This window comes from Fringilla coelebs, assembly GCF_963513975.1.
Source record: "Fringilla coelebs genome assembly, chromosome: 20".
NCBI classification, from domain to species: Eukaryota; Metazoa; Chordata; class Aves; order Passeriformes; family Fringillidae; genus Fringilla; species Fringilla coelebs.
Window position 1 is genome coordinate 10,345,511 of NC_140046.1, and position 16,934 is coordinate 10,362,444.

Sequence of the window (16,934 nt, forward strand, 5' to 3'; positions counted from 1 at the left end):
TAAGGGAAAAAGAAAGTGAAGCTGGAACACGTGGAACAAAAGGAACAGGACTTGCTTGTGGCAATGCTACGATCAACTTCCTGGGAATGCGGGCTCCGTGGGACGGTCACTGGGCCCTGGGTAAGGACAAGTCACGAGGCTGGGCCTCCTCCCACCCGCAGAGCGCCGGATCCAAGCGTCCTCTGCGCTGCCATTGCTGTTTCGAAGCAATAATTCGGGACTCCTGGATGTGGGATTATTGCATTAGGAAACAAAACCTTTAAAGCATTAGAACAGCCCTTTGATGTCCCTGCCAAAAGGATGTGGTTGGTTCGCAGGACACGCTGCCGGCTCCGGCTCCCGCCGCAGGCGCCGGCGGTGCCCGCGTGTCGGTGCCGTGGGATCGGTCGGGGCGGGAGCTCTCCCGGGTGCGCATGCATGGCGGCCATCCCGTGCCAGGACCACTCCGAGCCGTGCCAGCTACTCCATGCCGCTGCGCAGGATCTGGTTGGCCGCGATCAGCATCACGCTGATGATGAAGGCCATGGCGAAGGCGCAGATGAGGCTCTTGCGCACGCACGTCTGGCGGTTCTGCTTCTGGGCGTGCACTGCGGGGACAAGAGCGGCGTCACTCAGGGCAGGGCACGGACACACGGGCTTTTTGAGACAGGTCTATAAGATCTTGGAGATTTATATCACGCCCAAGATAGCTTACCTACCTTAGAAGGCATAAAATCAGCAGGATGGCTTCTGTGGTAGTGTTGGAAACAGAAAAGTTTTAATAAAAAGTAAAATAACAAAACTCTTTACAGAGAAAACCCGAGCCAGGTGCAAGAGGCTCTTGCTCCTGGTAAAACACCTCACAAAAGCCATTATTGTCTTTGTTCTCTTCTTTTCCTAGTGAACTGCTCAGGTGGGACTTTTTGGCTGCTGTCCAATTTCCCATCCTTAAGTTTGAGCCAAAGTCCCCCATGTCCTATGAGGTGTCTTTACCTAACTGAGGAGAGAAACTTCTGGGCTTTTTTCCTTTTTAAAGGAGACAAAGGATAGTTTTGTCAGTCCATCAACAGGGGGCACATTCCTACAGGGGTTCTGTTCCCTCCTGGAGCAGCTCAGGAACCCTTCTGTTCTCACTGTCACCTCTGCCTGCTGGGATATTCCCAAACAGCCCACCCAGCCTTCCAGGACTTCCAAACCAGCCCATCCCAGTCCTTCCTAACCCTTCAGGAACTCCTTTCCCTCATCATGGCTTTTGATCCCTTTAAATGCTCACAGGGATGTTTGGGGTTAGCTGTGTATTTCTTTTAAGCTCTTTGGGAAGTTGGAATCACAGAATGGGCTGGGCTGGGCTGGGCTGGAAGTGACCTTAAAGCTCATCTTTGTGCCATGGGCAGGGACACCTCCCACTGTCCCAGGCTGCTCCAAGCCCTGTCCAGCCTGGCCTTGGGCACTGCCAGGGATGCAGGGGCAGCCACAGCTGCTCTGGGCACCCTGTGCCAGGGCCTGCCCACCCTCTTCCCACTCTCTGACCTAAACTTCCCCTCTTTCAGTTTGAACTAAGTTGTTTCCAAAGTTCTTTAACAGCAATTATCAACGTGCGTGAATCCCTCCGACTCATCCAGGTCAACTGGGAATGAGTGGAAAAATCAAGAAGTGCTCCCTGATGACACTCAGGCCCCCACCGTGACAATTCCCAGGAGCATCCATGGCACATGAGTCACTTTTCCAAACTTTTTAGGTTTTAGGTTTTCTGTACTTAAGCCAAATCAGATTTATTAAGAACCTTTCCAAGTGAATGCTTGCAGAATAATTGTCAAAAGAAATGAGAGCAGCAATTAAAAAGCAGATAGAGTTGGGATTTTTAGCACTCATTTTATTTAATTTTACTTTTTGCCAAGCTCCTCAGTGAGAATTCGTGCTGTGACTTGATAAAGCCAGTTCATGACTCTGTCCTGGCCTCCCCACATCCGAATGTCAGAGCCAGGTGTGCTGTTGGGGCACTGTGGAGATTTGTTTGCAAAGGCCTTGAAGGTTCCCCCAGGCAATCCCAGGGTGGTGATGGCTGGAACAGCCCAGTTATCACCCCAGCACCACCATGGCCATCACTAAACCATCTCCCAAGTGCCACACCCACACTTCTTGGACACTTCCAGGGATGGGGATTCCACCAGGGATGGACAACCCTTTCAGTGAAGAATTCTCTCCTATTTTCTCATCTAAACCTCCCCTGGCCCAGCCTGGGGCCGTTCCCTCTCCTCCTGTCCCTGTTCCTGGAGCACAGCCCGACCCCCCCGGCTGTCCCCTCCTGGCAGGAGCTGTGCAGAGCCACAAGGGCCCCCTGAGCCTCCTTTGCTCCAGGCTGAGCCCCTGCCCAGCTCCCTCAGCCCCTCCTGGGGCTCCACACCCTTCCCAGCTCCATTCCCTTCCCTGGATGTGCTCCAGCCCCTCCAGGTCTGCACTGTCCTTTGGGGCCCAGGGTTTGAGGTGAGACCTCAGCAGTGCCAGCACAGGGGACAAGCCCTGCCCTGGCCCTGGTGCAGCCCAGGTGCCATTGCCCTTTTTGGCCACCTGGGCACACCTGGGCTCATGTCCAGTCACTGGCACCAGCACCCCCAGGGCCTTTTCCAGCTGCCAGCTCCTCTGTCCCAGCCTGGAATGTTCCATGGGACATTCAGTTCCTGTTGTGCCCCTGGAACAAGTGCAGGACCTGGCACTCAGCCTATCCAGGTCAGTCAGGGAATCACCCCACTCAGGATGGACAGCTCTGCCTGCCTGCTCTGGGCCTTGCTTTGCTCTTTGGCCTTGGTTTGCCCTGGGAAGGGATGTCCCTGTCACCTTCTCCTCATGGATGGTCTTGTGATGATGGGAAACTTTCAGATGGTTGACAACAGCCCCAAAGCAAACCTAAAATGCAGCCAAGGACGGGCTCCAGGTACCCGCATTTGGAAAGCTGGAAAAGAGAATATTTTTTGAATTCGTGGAAAATCTCCTTGTTCTGATCCAGCCTTGAACCTTGCAGCACAGAAAGCCCTGGATGCTGGGTTTGAATCCCAGTTTTCTCCCCCATCACCTCCTCTGGCTGGTGTTCAGCAGTGCCTGTGCCCTGATCCCAGCTCCCAGGGGCACAGAGCCCTCCTTGGGAAGGGCTGGAGCCATCCTGCCCCGGGCAGGGAATGTGAGTGAGGCCTCGCTGTATTCTGGGCAGGGAATGAAATTCCCCCTGCCAGCAGCTCTCCCACATTCCTCAATCTCTGCTTGTACTGCTCTGCTCCAGGATTCCTTCTCTGGCTTTTATAAACCACACAGGATCAGTGCTGTGGCCCCCTGGCTTTGTGCACGGTGCCCTGGTGCTTTGAAAAGCTCGTTCCTTCCCAGCTGTAGTTATTTTTTTATGTATTTTTCTATTATTTCTGTACTTTGAAAGCACTCCCAGGCAGCAGAGAAATCACTGTCACCAGCAGCATTGCTGTCAGGGTGGGCCTGGTAATGGGAACAGCAGCCCGAGGTTGGCCAAGGGGTTATTGGGATAACAAACTCACCTCTTCAGAGGAAAAGAGTAAAACATGTTCAGTGTTTTTGCAGAAATGTTCCTGAACTGAACAACTTCTCCAGGGTTCTGTTATACAACAGAGCCTGAAGGCAGCAGGATGCAGGGCAGTCCCATTTACTGCTCTTTACCCACTAAAGGGACACCAAACATCCAAATTACCTACAAACAACCACAGGGAAAGGGGATTTCTGCCCAGCCAGACCCTTTTGCTGTTGGTTGGGAATGACTCCAGGAAGGAGATGGGTATCAGCATTGCCCTGCTCCCTTAAAATCCACAGGGAGGCAGAGGAGCTGGAACTCCTGATGTCCTGATTCCTGGAATTCTTCCCTGTGTGCTGCCTCTTGAACGTAAAGTTCCATTTAACCAGTCCTGCTTACTGGGGAGGGCATGCCCTCAGTTCTCTCCTTTCTCTCAATCCATCATCTCTGAGCATAGACTCTGATTTTCCTGCTGGTTCCCACAGCTGGCATCGTGCCAGGGCTGGATGTCAACACTTGGGTGCCACTGGGAGCTTTTGCCACCCATGGGACACGCCAGGGGTTGGATGTGGAGCTGGTTTGTTGGGCATGGGCAGAGCCTGAGGCTCCTCTGGAGAAATCCTCAGCCCTTTCAGGGGGAAGAGAACCCAGAGGTTTCCAACATCCATCAGACCTCATGAGGCAAAGGCAAATCAAGGCTGGGTCGTTCTTCATCTTCTCCACAGTGCCAGGACAGGCTGGAGAGGAGAACTCCCCCACTGGCACAGACCACAGTCCCCAGAACCCCTCCAGGAGCTGGGGCTGATGGGGCCAGGCTGTTTCCAGGTCACCATGGCCACAGTGGGTCTGGGATGTGCTCCCAGCACTGGGAGCCTTCTCCCCTGCAGGAGAACAGTTCCTCACAAGGACAGCACAGTGTATTTATAGAGCCCTGTCCCAGCCCTGCCACAGGTGAGTGATGGTGGCTTGCTCAGGCTGCCTGGAGTTATTTTTGGTTTAACAGGTCAGTTTGTCTTGCCCAAACTCAGCTGAGCAGGACAGGGGGGCAGGGAGGAGCTGCTGGCTGCATCCCATGGATGTGAGGCCATGGCTGGGGGTGGGACCCCCCTGGCACTCCTGTATCCACTGACCCTGCTGTGCCACCAGCTCTGTGTCCTGAGGGCTGGATCAAGGGAACTGCCAGGAAAAGGCTGCTGGGCTGTAAATCTTTGGGAGCTGCAAAGTGTCCTTTCCCTGTGTCCCAGGAAATCACACAGCCTTCACTGTCCTGCCTGAGTGCTGATAAAAACAGAGATAAAGCTGAGGACAGAACTCTGCCCTGGGCATGTCCTTCCCTTGGATGTGACACCCTGCAAAGGACTTCAGTGTTCAGAGGCAGCTGAGGAAATCCTGGCCTTGGCCCTGACTTTAACACAAATATTGTATTTGGGGTAAGCTGTGTGGTGAGAGGGGCAAGGTCTGCCATCCACATTGATCCTGAGGAAGATTTAATGGTCATAAAGACCTTATTATCACATTATTTCCATAATTGTATGACAGAAATTTCATGGCTTTGTGCTGATGCTGATATTACCTGTACAACACTCTTCAGCACCTGAGCCAGCTCACCCAGGTGTGGAGAAGGGGAATGTCCAGGTGTGGAAAATGGGGATGTCCAGGTGTGGAAAACAGGGATGCCCAGGTGTGGAAAATGGGGATGTCCAGGTGTGGAAAACGGGGATGTCCAGGTGTGGAGAAGGAGAATGTCTCTGCCCACAGGAGAAGGGTTTGGGGCTGGTCTGGGGTCCAAAAACACCCCCAGAGGTGACACTGAGTGGAGATCCCCCTTTCACCAAGCTTGTCCTGGAAGTGTCTGCTGTGCCTCCCCCCTTAGGAGATCCCCAAATCTCAGTGGGGCTCATCTTGGCTTCATTCCTCCCCAGAACTGAAGGCCCTTCATGGGGTGGATGATCCATTAAATATGGATGGGAGTTGAAAGAAATATTTGAGTTGCTGGAATTGAACTAAGAAAGGAAGTTCTTTGAGGGTGCAATTCTTCTCATCCAAGGTAGCACCCAAATGAAACTCAAGGAGTTCCACCCAAACAGCATCTCCTTCAGTGCACTAATTAGAAGTGAGTGACCCCAGGGACACAGCCCAGGACAGCTGACAGCTGTCCCTTAGTGCCACAATCCATGACATGTAATTCCTGCTATTGAGTCCTGTAGGGATCCTGGTGTTTGAGAACTGGGAGCTGTGAGGGTCCTTCCTGGCCAGCCTGCAGAGCTGCAGGGACACAACCTGTCCTTTCCTGGCAGAAATGCTCCTGTCACAGCTGTCAGAGCAGAGCTGTCCCCTTCCCCTGGCACCTGGAGAAAACTTTGCCCCGTTGTTGATGCTTCAGCTGATCTTTATTCCCTGCTGGATTTGTGTGTGTTCCCAACATCTAAAAAAGGGTCTGTTTTGCTTCTAGGTTCTGCCTGGCACCAGCAATGCCAAAACATCCCACGAGAAAAGCTGTTCCTGCTGCACTTTTGGAAACTGGAGCTGCCAAAATGAGATGTTGTGAATTAGGAACCCAGGATTTTTCTGGGATAGTTCAGCCAAGCTCCCAGAACTCTGCAGCAGTGACAGCTGGCTCCTGTCCCCAGGGATCAGCAGGTCAGTGGGCACCAACAGCTCCAGGCAAGGAAGAAACATCTCATCCTCTGCACTCTTCTCCAGGAGGAACACAAAAATTGTTGCTTGGCCTGATTCAGAGAGTGCTGCTGCTCCCTCCCTCCTGCAAGGTTTTTAAAATTCAGCTGTGCTCCTCCAGCTTCTCTGCCCTGTTTAGCAGCAGTGAGGGTGAGAATGGAGCTGCTTTATCCCATTCATTGGCCAGCCCAAGGACTGGGCTGTATTTTCATCCTCAGCTCTGTCTCTGCCTGGTGCCCTTTCAGAGCTGTTTGACCCCACAGGATGTCACAATTCCCCCCAGAATGGTCTAAAGTGGGATTGCTGGGTGGGACATGCAGTGGCTCCACCAGGGCACAAACTCTGAGCTTCTCTGTCCCACTTCCCTGGGCTCTTCTGCACTTTAGATGATTTCATGGAATCACAGTTGGAAGGGAACTTAAAAACCATCTCATTCCTTGGGCAGGGACATCTTCCAGTGTCCCAAAAACCATCTCATTCCTTGGGCAGGGACACCTTCCAGTGTCCCAGGCTGCTCCAGGCCTGTCCAGCCTGGCCTTGGGCACTGCTGAACAGCCAGGACTTCAGAGCACTGTGAGTTCCTCTGGCCAAGGAAATGAAAATGCTTCTTCTGAGGTGGCTTAAAATGGGGAATGTCCTTGCCAGTGTCAGCCCTGTCCGAGTGCAGAAGTTACTGTAGATCCCAATTCCTGATCCCCTGAGGCTCTGCTGAAGGAAGGAAATGTTCCCTTCTCTGGGTGCCTCCAAGCACTGCTCAGCCCTTGGCTTTGCAGAGGAGCTGTCCTGGCTGAGGCAGGTCCTGGCAGCAAAAGGGTCTGGCTGGGCAGAAATTCCCCTTTCCCCTGTGGTTGTTTGTAGGTAATTTGGAGTAAAAGGTCCCCAGGGCAGCAGGACATGGACCTCTGCTCACTGCAGGAGAGGATTCATCCCAGCTGCTCCCTGGGAGCCTTCTTGGGATCTCCACAGAAAAGTGGAGAAGCCCAACAGAGCTTGGTAGGGCCTGCCAATGTCAAGAAAGTCTTTCCAAGGTGTTTCTGTAGGGAAATTCAGCCTGGCTTAGGCACTCACCTCAGCACATCCCTCCACCTGCATCCCAGGAGGGAGGGGAAGCCCCCAGTGCTTCATCCCTGTGCCTGGGAAAGGATCAGCTTTGCTGGGGGACAGAAGAAGTCTGAGGGCAGCTGCTGAGCTCTTAGAGTGTCCTTGCTCCTCACTCCAAAACAACTCCCTGCCACCCCAGGCACCCCTGTCCCGGATCAGAGCAAGTTTTAGAGACACAGGAAAACTGAGCAGGAGCCCAGGGACTCTCTCTCACCTTCAAACTCCGTTTGGCAGTTGCCAGAGTTCTCGTTCAAGCTCTCCTCCTCGTTGATGATGATGTTCTCGATGTCCTTCATGGTCAGGTGGTCACGGAAGGCGTGGTACAGGATGTGCTTCAGCTCCTCCAGCGTTATCCTCTGCATGTCAAACTGTGGGAGACAGCCCAGTTACACCCAGGGATGGGCTCCCAGGACAGCAGCTCTGAGGCCAAGGCCACAACCCCCAGCTCGTGTTTATCAGCCTCATTTCAGCAGCTCGGGGTGGGTTTGTGCCCTTGGGGGCTGCCTCACTCTAACAGTTGATGCTGTAAATGGGTCTTGGCAGCAGAGAAACCCAACCTAGGGATGGAATTCCAGGCTGCAGAGGCAGCAATCCAGTCCATCCCAAAGAGAAAACCCTCAGGGATTCCCCTGGTAGGGATTCATTCCCCTCTCACACCTCCCATGAGCCACAACCCTGTTTGTGCCCCTTTTTTAAGTTCCTAATGCCCCAGCTGTGCCTGGAGGGAGGAGCAAGCAGAGGACACTTCCCTCTGAGCTGACTTCTGTTGTGGATCCAGTAGGAAGTTCTGTTCTTACACCCAGCAATTCCTGCTGGATGTGAACACTTTGCCCCAGCAGGACATGGGACAGGTGCAGTCTGTGGTATTAATGAGTCCCTGCTGATGGTGCAGCAGAGAGGAGACACACCCTGGCTGGGGAGCAGTGCCAGGGGAGCAGAGGAGTCTCTCTGGGTTAGGAAAGAAGGATGGAACTGTTCCAAGCCATGTGAGTTTTCCTGAGTGCTGCAGGAGCTCCTCAAAGTGAGGCCCTGCAGCCCCAGCAGGGCTCCTGCACAGCAACCAGGGCCCTCCAGGGCTCCTCCACCCCACCTGAGCCACCTCAGGGACCCAGAAAGGCCAAACCCCTCTGGCTGAATGCCCCAGTGCAGTGAGGGCAGTGCCAGCTCCCAGCTACCTCAGCCCTGGGAGAGTGGGGATGCAGCAGGAAATTCCCATTCCTGCCCCAGCCTAGGGAGAACAGGACACACCAGGCAGGACAGGACCCAGGGAATGGCTCCCACTGCCAGAGGGCAGGGCTGGATGGGATATTGGGAATGAGGAATTGTTCCCTGGCAGGGTGGGCAGGCCCTGGCACAGGGTGCCCAGAGCAGCTGGGGCTGCCCCTGGATCCCTGGCAGTGCCCAAGGCCAGGCTGGACAGGGCTGGGAGCACCTGGGACAGTGGGAGGTGTCCCTGCCATGGCAGGGGTGGCACTGGATGGGCTTTGAGGTCCTTCCAACCCCACCCATCCTGGGATTCTCATCATTCCTGAGCTGCTCAGCCTGAGGTTTTCTTCCCTGACCCTGCTCATTGCACAGGTGCAAAATCATTCATCCTCCAGGGGGTTAATGAAGGAAAATGAGTCCACTTGGCTTAATCTGGCCCTGCAGTATTCCCATCCATCCCTGTGTGTGCAGGCAGATTTACACACATCCCTCTGGTTTATCCAGCACCCACAGAAACACCAATTTCCCCAATTCCCTTCATTTATTTCCTGCCCCATCCCAACCCTGCCGCAGGGAATGTGCAGGGGAGTGGACAGCAGGGACCAGAGACAAAGCTCTGCCTCTGTCCAGATGAAAAGCATTTCTGTGAGCAGCAGGGCTGATGAGTTTGGGTTTTCTGCTGTCTTGTTCCTCAGGGATTCAGCTAAAAATAGCGAGCACCCCATTGTTACCAGTGGCTCCTTGGTGCCCAGTTCAAAGCTGGGCTGCAAATCCCCCTGGGATTTAATCACCAATTTCCATCCTGCTTTGTTGTGCATGAACAAATCTCACCAGCCCTGCTCTGCTGTCTTTAATGTTGAAAAGGGAGCAGCTGTGCTCTTCACACCCTGTTCCATGACAAAAAGCATTTCTCCTGGCAACTGAAGGTGTGGAAATTTGGGCTCATTCCTCTGGTTGCCTTGCAGCAGTGCTGGGGGTGTTGCTGGAGGTTTGCAGGGGGCAGTGAAGCTGCCCAGGGCTCCCAGCCCTCCTGGGTGGATTCCTGCAATGCTGATTGCATGGGGTAAATCCAAGGATTTCTCACCCAACACCCCTTCCTGCATTCCTTTGGGATCTTCATCCTGAAACTGAGCCCCAGCGATGGCAAACCCATAATGCCATCCCCAGTGTCACTCCCTGCCTGCAGGAGCAGCCCCTCAGCCTGTGCTGACCCCATTCCACCTCCTCAGGGCTGATGTTCAAGCCCTGCTGGAATTCTCTTCCAGTTCCTGCCCCAGAGACAATTCTCAAGGCCAAATCAAATCTGGGCTTTGCTGTAGTTTGTGGGTTTGGCTTTTCTGCCTTCAGGGAATCAGAATCACAGAAAGACTTGGGGTGGGAGGGACCCTAAAGCCCCTCCAGTGCCACCCCTGCCATGGCAGGGACACCTCCCACTGTCCCAGGCTGCTCCCAGCCCTGTCCAGCCTGGCCTTGGGCACTGCCAGGGATCCAGGGGCAGCCACAGCTGCTCTGGGCACCCTGTGCCAGGGCCTGCCCACCCTGCCAGGGAACAATTCCTGATTCCCAACATCCCATCCAGCCCTGCCCTCTGGCAGTCTGACCCCATTCCCTGTGTCCTGTCCCTCCAGGTCCTGGTGCAGGATCCCTCTCTGATTCCCTGTGTCCCCTCCAGAGCCTGGCAGGGGCTGGGAGCTCTCCAGCACCTCCTGCTCCCCAGGCTGCACAGCCCCAGCTCCCTCAGCCTCTCAGTCTCTGCTGCTCTCCCTCTCTCCCAGTATTGCCACTGGAAATTCTCTGCAGTCTTCTGTCCTCCTGCCTCTGCTCCAGGCTGGAGCACAAACACAACTGTGGGGATCAGCTCATCCTCAAATTGTGCCAGCAGTAATTACTTGAGGGGTTTAGGGTCTTCCTGTTCCAGTTAAAATCTGTCTGGAGGGAAGGAATTGTTCTCTTGACAAATGCTCAGCTGCTGCTGCATCTCAAATGTTATGCTAATAGAGAGAGAAATGATCTTTTTAACTTGTTTTGTTGTCATTTGTATCCTTCAGGAGGTGGAACAACCTCAGATGGGATTCAAAACCACCCTCATTGGCTCACAGGAGCTGGGCTTGCTCTTTGGGAGTCCCTTCCAACTCAGAACACTCTGTCAATCTATGCAGTGATTTTTGGTCTCTGCTTTGCCCCTTGCAGGACAGCCACCCTCCCTGAGCCCTGTGTCACCCTGGCAGAGTGTCCAGGGTGGCTCCAGCTCGGGGCAGGCAGGGACAAGCTCTGCTTGGGCTCCCAAGTAATTCCAATTATCCCTGCTCTCCAACCCAGCAATTTCCCTGATTCACTTTTCAATTACTCTGGGTTTTATTGTGGTAATGACAGGAACCAGGGAGCAACTCTTAACTTTTATTGACTCCGTGGGGAGGAAAATGGGGACTGTGGCAAGCTGGAAACTTTCTATAGGATTTATAATTAGGAGAAATCAATGTTGCTGCTTGTGAGCTGCAGAATAATTCACTGTGAGCAGTAAGACAAACTAAGCTGAGGCAGCTCCAGGTGCTGCTGTGAGTGGGAGCTGTGGAGAGCCCCAGAACTGGGCACTGCAGCTCCTGAGGGACCCTGAGGCTGGAGGATGCTGTCCCGTGAGATATCTGGAAGGGAAACTGGACCTGGTCCAATCTAGCCTGGAGCTTCCTTCTTGACTTGAAATTCCTGCAGGAAATGAATCCCTACCTCAGTTCCTTGAGCCTCCCCAGTCGAAATTTCCCACATTTGTGTCTGCTTGCCCGCAGAGCCCCATTCCCAGGGAGTTCTGTGTCCTCTGCTCTCTGCAGGAATGGCCCAAAGGGAAGGGCTTGTTCCTTGAAGGGGTTAAATTCTGGAACAGCACTTCTGATCATTTCATATCAGCTCAGCTCTAAAACAAAAGAGTGGGAGGCTCCTCTCTGGGTCCCAGGGTGGCCCTGCTGCCCTGCAGGTGGGTGAGGCCAGGGGGACCCTGCAGTGACAGGAGTGGGGCTGCTCTGGGGACCTGCAGGGTGTTTTAAAGCCACTTTGCTCAACAAGAGGTGGGACTGGCTGCTCTGGCAGGGAGGTTTAGCTGGGAGAGCACTTAGACTCAGGTTTCCCACATAAACCACCTGGAAGAGTCAGCTGGGGCTGGTGAGGGCTCCAGGTGGAGCAGGATTTTGCCTCATGTTCTGAAAATTAATTCTTCAACCCCAAAAGCTTCAAAGAATCAGACAATCATTTAGGCTGGGTGTTGGATTAAGCTTTTTTCTGACCCAGGGATGGGGCAACTGAGAGGTGTTTTAAAAACTTGTATTCCATTTTCAGTCTCATGTGAAGGGTGAGACAGTACAGATGTTATAATCCACACCATCACAATCAGAAGCCAACTATTCCCTAATTACAATGCACTGTAAGTGTTTCTTGGCCTATCAGCTTTAGCCACACCATGCTGTAAATGCCTAAAATGACCCCTCATGGGTCCCACTACAATGCACCTTTCATAGTTCTATTTCTCCAAAGTATCCAGTCTTATTTGCAAGGCCATCTTTTGAAACTTGCTTCTAGTTCTGTTTCACTCTCAGCAATATCTGCCCTATTCCATGGCATTTCTAAGTCAACATTTCTCAGAGTTTACACACAAAAGCACAGTGTGTGAACCTTCTGTCAAGCTTTAAACATGTTCTACAAATCCATTTCCCACAGCTGGAGAATATCCTTGAGCCCAGCCATGGGCCTGACCCCAGTTCCAGCAGTAACCCAGCTCAAAGCAGCACATCAGCAATAAACCCTGCATGGCCCAAAGCCCCCTGTGCATGTTCCACTGAGCTCTGGTGTGGGGCAGCCCTGGACAGCCTCAGAGGGACAAACAAGGCTCTTGTTTTGCCCCCAGACCTTCTGCATGCCTTGAATAATCCCAGGGCAGCTGCAGAGGGGCTCAGTGGGGATGGGACCCCAAAAACACCTGGAGTCTGCAGAGCAGCTCTGGGCTTTTTGCACATGTACAGATAGATTTGTATGGAGAAATGCACTGTCTTATTATATATTATTATTGTTGTTATTGTCATTGTTGTTATTACTACTATTATGGCTACTGTTGTTGTTACTACATCATATTATTATTGTTATTATTATTATCATCATTTTCATTATCATTATTACTTAGAGGGATGGAGCACCTCTCCTGTGAGGAAAGGCTGGGAGGGTTGGGATTGTTCAGCCTGGAGAGGAGAAGGTTTGTGGTGACCTCACTGTGGCCCTCCAGGACCTGAAGAAGACAAGGAAGATGGAGAGAGACTTTGGACAAGGCATGGAGGGACAGGACACAGGGGATGGATCCCACTGCCAGAGGGCAGGGATGGATGGGATGTTGGGATGGAACTGGGGTGGCCCTGGCACAGGGTGCCCAGAGCAGCTGTGGCTGCCCCTGGATCAGTGCCCAAGGCCAGGCTGGACAGGGCTTGGAGCACTCTGGGGCAGTGGCAGATGCCCCTGCTCACGGCAGGTGTTTAAAACTTTATGGTCTTAAGGTTTCTTCTAACCCAAACCACTCTGGGATATGATGATAATAAATTTTAAAGTATAAAATGTATATACACAGACAATATATATACAAATGGGAACACATGAAATATTTCCCAAAGGTCCAGGCACATTCTTCTCCAAACCCCTCCCAGCCTGCAAGAGGGAGCAGTGCTCCTCCCATGATGGATTATCCCCTCTTGCCAGGAGATCACGTGGGCAGGACACAGTCCCATCCTGCCTGGGGCTGGATCCCAGCACTGAGAGCCCTGCCCTCCTTGCCTGGTATTATCCCATTATCCCATCCCATCTCTTATCCCATCCCATCCCATCCCATCCCCATCCTCATCCCCATCCCCATTCCCATCCCATTATCCCATCCCATTATCCTATCCCATTATCACATCCCATCATCCATCCCCATCCCCAACCCACTATCCCATCTCTCATCCCATCCCATCCCCATTCCCATCCCATTATCCCATCCCATCTTATTATCCCATCCCATCCCATCCCCATTCCCATCCCATTATCCCATTCCTATCCCATTATCCCATCCCCATCCCATTATCCCTTATCCCATCATCACATCCCATCCCATCCCATTATAACCATCCCATTTCATTATCCCATCCCCATTCCCATTCCCATCCCATTATCCCATTATCCCATCCCATCCCATTATAACCATCCCATTATCCCATCCCATCCCATTATCCCATCCCACCCCATCCCCATCCCATCCCATCCCATCCCATCCCATCCCATCCCATCCCATCCCATCCCATCCCATCCCATCCCATCCCATCCCATCCCATCCCATTATAACCATCCCATCCCATTATCCCATCCCATCCCATTATCCCATCCCATTCTCCCATGATCCCATTACCCCATTCTCCCTTTCTCCCATCCCTCGCACAGGCTGTGCTGGCTGCCATGGGGACACGCTGGCCGGCAGTGCCGGGGCACCAGGAGCCCGCAGGAGCCGTTCCCTGGGATGAGCTGGAATGCCAGCCGGCGGTGGGCAGGGCTGGTGACACCACCGCGAGCAGCGGGACGTGGCCAGGACGGGCAGGTGGCAGTGCCCGCTTCCCCCGGGGCGGGCGGAGCCGCCATCCCGGCAGGAACATCCCACACTCCCGACGCTGCCGGGAGCGGGAAGGGCACCGCGACATCTCCATTGAGAAATTCCCTCGTCCCCTGTCGCGACAGGCTCCGCCCCTCGCGGTGACAAACGCCCCTTGTGACAAATGCCCAGCGGGGCCAGGGCACAGCCGGGACACTGCAGCCCGGTTTGAGCGCACCGCGCCCTGACCCCAAGAGCCCGGCCCGGGTTGGCACCGTGGAATGAGGAGGAATTCCAGCCTCAGCTGGCCCTGGGAGCTCCTGTGTGTCCCTGCACACACCCGGGATCACCAGGGATCGTCCCTGCGTGTCTCTGGGTGCCCTCCCCAGGGTCAAGGATGATCTCTGGGGTCTGTGGGTCCAAACACCACAAACACTCCAAACACCCCCTTTGCTCCCAGGATGGGGGATTTTGTGGCTGTCCTGTGCAGGGCCAGGAGCTGAACTCGATGCTCCTTGGGGGTCCCTTCCCTGGGGATATTCCACAATGCTCAGGGTGGATCTGGAGCATCCTTATTGCTGCTGGCTCCGTGGCTCCTGGCACAGGGGCTGCCAGGGCCCCCCCGTGTCTGCCAGGAGCCCACGGGGACACCTTTGGCTCTGGAGATGGGAAATGCTGCTGGGCTGGGCTGCACAGAAACGCTTTTCCATCCAAAAACAAACCCAGAGCTGGAAGTCCCTCCCAGAGATGGAATTCCCTCTGCTGGTCTCACCCCCTGCTCAGGCTGGTCCCAGCCTTTCCTAGGCTCAGACTAATTTTGGGGCAGGATTTAAGCAGGGCAGTGGATCTTTGGCTGTGCCTCCAGTTCCCAGCTGGGATCTCATGGTTCTTAACTGGGCTGAGAGGGATGGGCCCCCTGAGAGGCACCACCTCCCCAGCACACACAGCAGGAATATTAATGCTGGCCACATTCAATTAACTTGGAATAGTTTAGTAAACCACAGAGAAGTGGTGGCTTGGTGTTTTTTTTTTTTAATTAGAGAATGCTCTGAGGCTGCAGCACAAATTAACAGACCCCAACAATTTCTGTGGTGTGGGTTCAGGGCTGCCAGGCCTCGCCCCAGGCTGATCTTAATCAAAGGGAATCCCTAACGAGGGCTGCACCTTCCTGACCTTCCATGGCAGGCCTGGGGGAGCCTCTGGGGGAGCAAACTCCTCACAGCTAATGAGGGCTGGAGCTGAAACTCCCATCTGGCCACGACCATCCTCTGCCTCCCCCCCAGATCTGGAGTTCTCTCCTGTCCTGGGGTAAATCCAGCAGAGGGCTGAGGTAAAACTGCCCTGATGGTGCTGTCTGTTCTGACATGCAAATGGCAGGTGGCAGCCTCAAAACCAGCAAAATAACTCACACAGGAGAAAAGAAGAAAAAAAAAAAAAAAAAAAGACAGGATTTCTCACTGTAGGACATAACAGTTGTTAAATATTTATGCAAAAATTCCCAGAATTCAGAGAATCACTGGGTTGGAAGAGATCTTCAAGATCATCAACACAGCCCCAACAGCTCACCCAAACCCTGGCACCCAGTGCCACACCCAGGCTTTGTTAAACACACCCAGGGATGGGGACTCCACCACCTCCCCGGGCAGAACATTCCAGAACTTTATCACTCCTTCTCTAAAAATGTTTCCCTGCTATCCAGCCTGTATTTCCCTTGGCACAGCTCGAGGCTGTGGGCTCTGGTTCTTTCAGTTCCTGGAGAGAGAGCCCAGCCCCAGCTGAGCACAGGCACCTTTCAGGAGCTGTGCAGAGCGATGAGGGCACCCCTGAGTCTCCTTTTCTCCAGGCTGAGCATCCCCAGCTCCCTCAGGGGTTCCTCTCAGGGTTTGTGCTCCCAGCCCCTCTCCAGCCTCGCTGCTCTTCCCTGGATGCACTGGAGTGTCTCTGTGTCCTTCCTGGTGATATCCCATGATATCCCATAATATGAAATCCCGTGTCCCTCTGCAGGAACAGGATTCCACCCTGAGCTGCTCCCCCCTGGCTCAGTCAGTGTGAGCACAACAAGGGGGTTTGGGGCAGATCACTCTGAGGCTGTGCCAAAACTCCAAACATTCCAAGGAGGCAAAAATCCTTCTGTGTTTGCCCCACAAACCCTCCCGTGCCAGGGGAGAGCAGGGGCTCTGCGCCCTCGGGCTGCTGTGGCTGGTGTAGGAAATGAATCCACAAACACCAGAGGTTCATGTCCAAAAAGGAGACAGAGGAGCCCTTCTTGGCTTTATTTGAATAAAGGGAGAGGCCATGGGGTATTCCCCTGGGATCTCTCCAGTTTTTGGAGGATGCAGCCTCCTTTTTATCCCAATTTCCAGCCACATTTCCCTTCTCTCTTTCCCCATTTCTGAGGTACTTGAGAGGTTTGGACTTCCTGATACCCCTGATCCTAGAGATTCCCCTCTAATGTAGAACCCTCCTTTTAATTTTTAATTCTTATGGAATTTAGGGGTGTTTCTTCCCCATTGTTTCTTTCATCTTTCAATGTCTAAGTTCATTTATCAGCAAACCTAAAGCTTATTTGCAAAAGCAAATCTCTTTTTCCATTCATCCATCAGTGGAACCCTTCCCATTGTTCCTTTTCTCTCCCAGAGCTGGTTTTATCTCCCAGCAGACCCCCAGCTTGTCTGGAAAGACAAATCCACCGTTCCTCTCACTGGGAATGCTGGAATTCCTGATCCAGGCAGCAGCAGGAGGTGAGGGCACCTCTGCTGTGTGCCAGCTGAGGGTGGTGCCATGCCAGGTGCCCAGCACAGACAGAGCAGTGCCAGCAGTGCCACAGACACAGCAGCAGTGCCAGCAGTGACA

General features: G+C 53.5%; 1 protein-coding gene across 1 annotated transcript in view; it reads right to left on the reverse strand.

The window, feature by feature from the left end:
* Window positions 1–459: 459 nt before the first annotated feature.
* CALN1 (calneuron 1) overlaps window positions 460–16,934 on the reverse strand; it is a gene marked incomplete at both ends in the record, with an annotated part of 136,322 nt that continues 119,847 nt past the window's right edge. Inside the window, 2 exons of the mRNA XM_084219127.1 lie at window positions 460–587; window positions 7,500–7,653. Of these exons, the coding sequence (XP_084075253.1) occupies window positions 460–587; window positions 7,500–7,653 (282 nt within the window). The remainder of the gene's footprint in view (window positions 588–7,499; window positions 7,654–16,934) is intronic.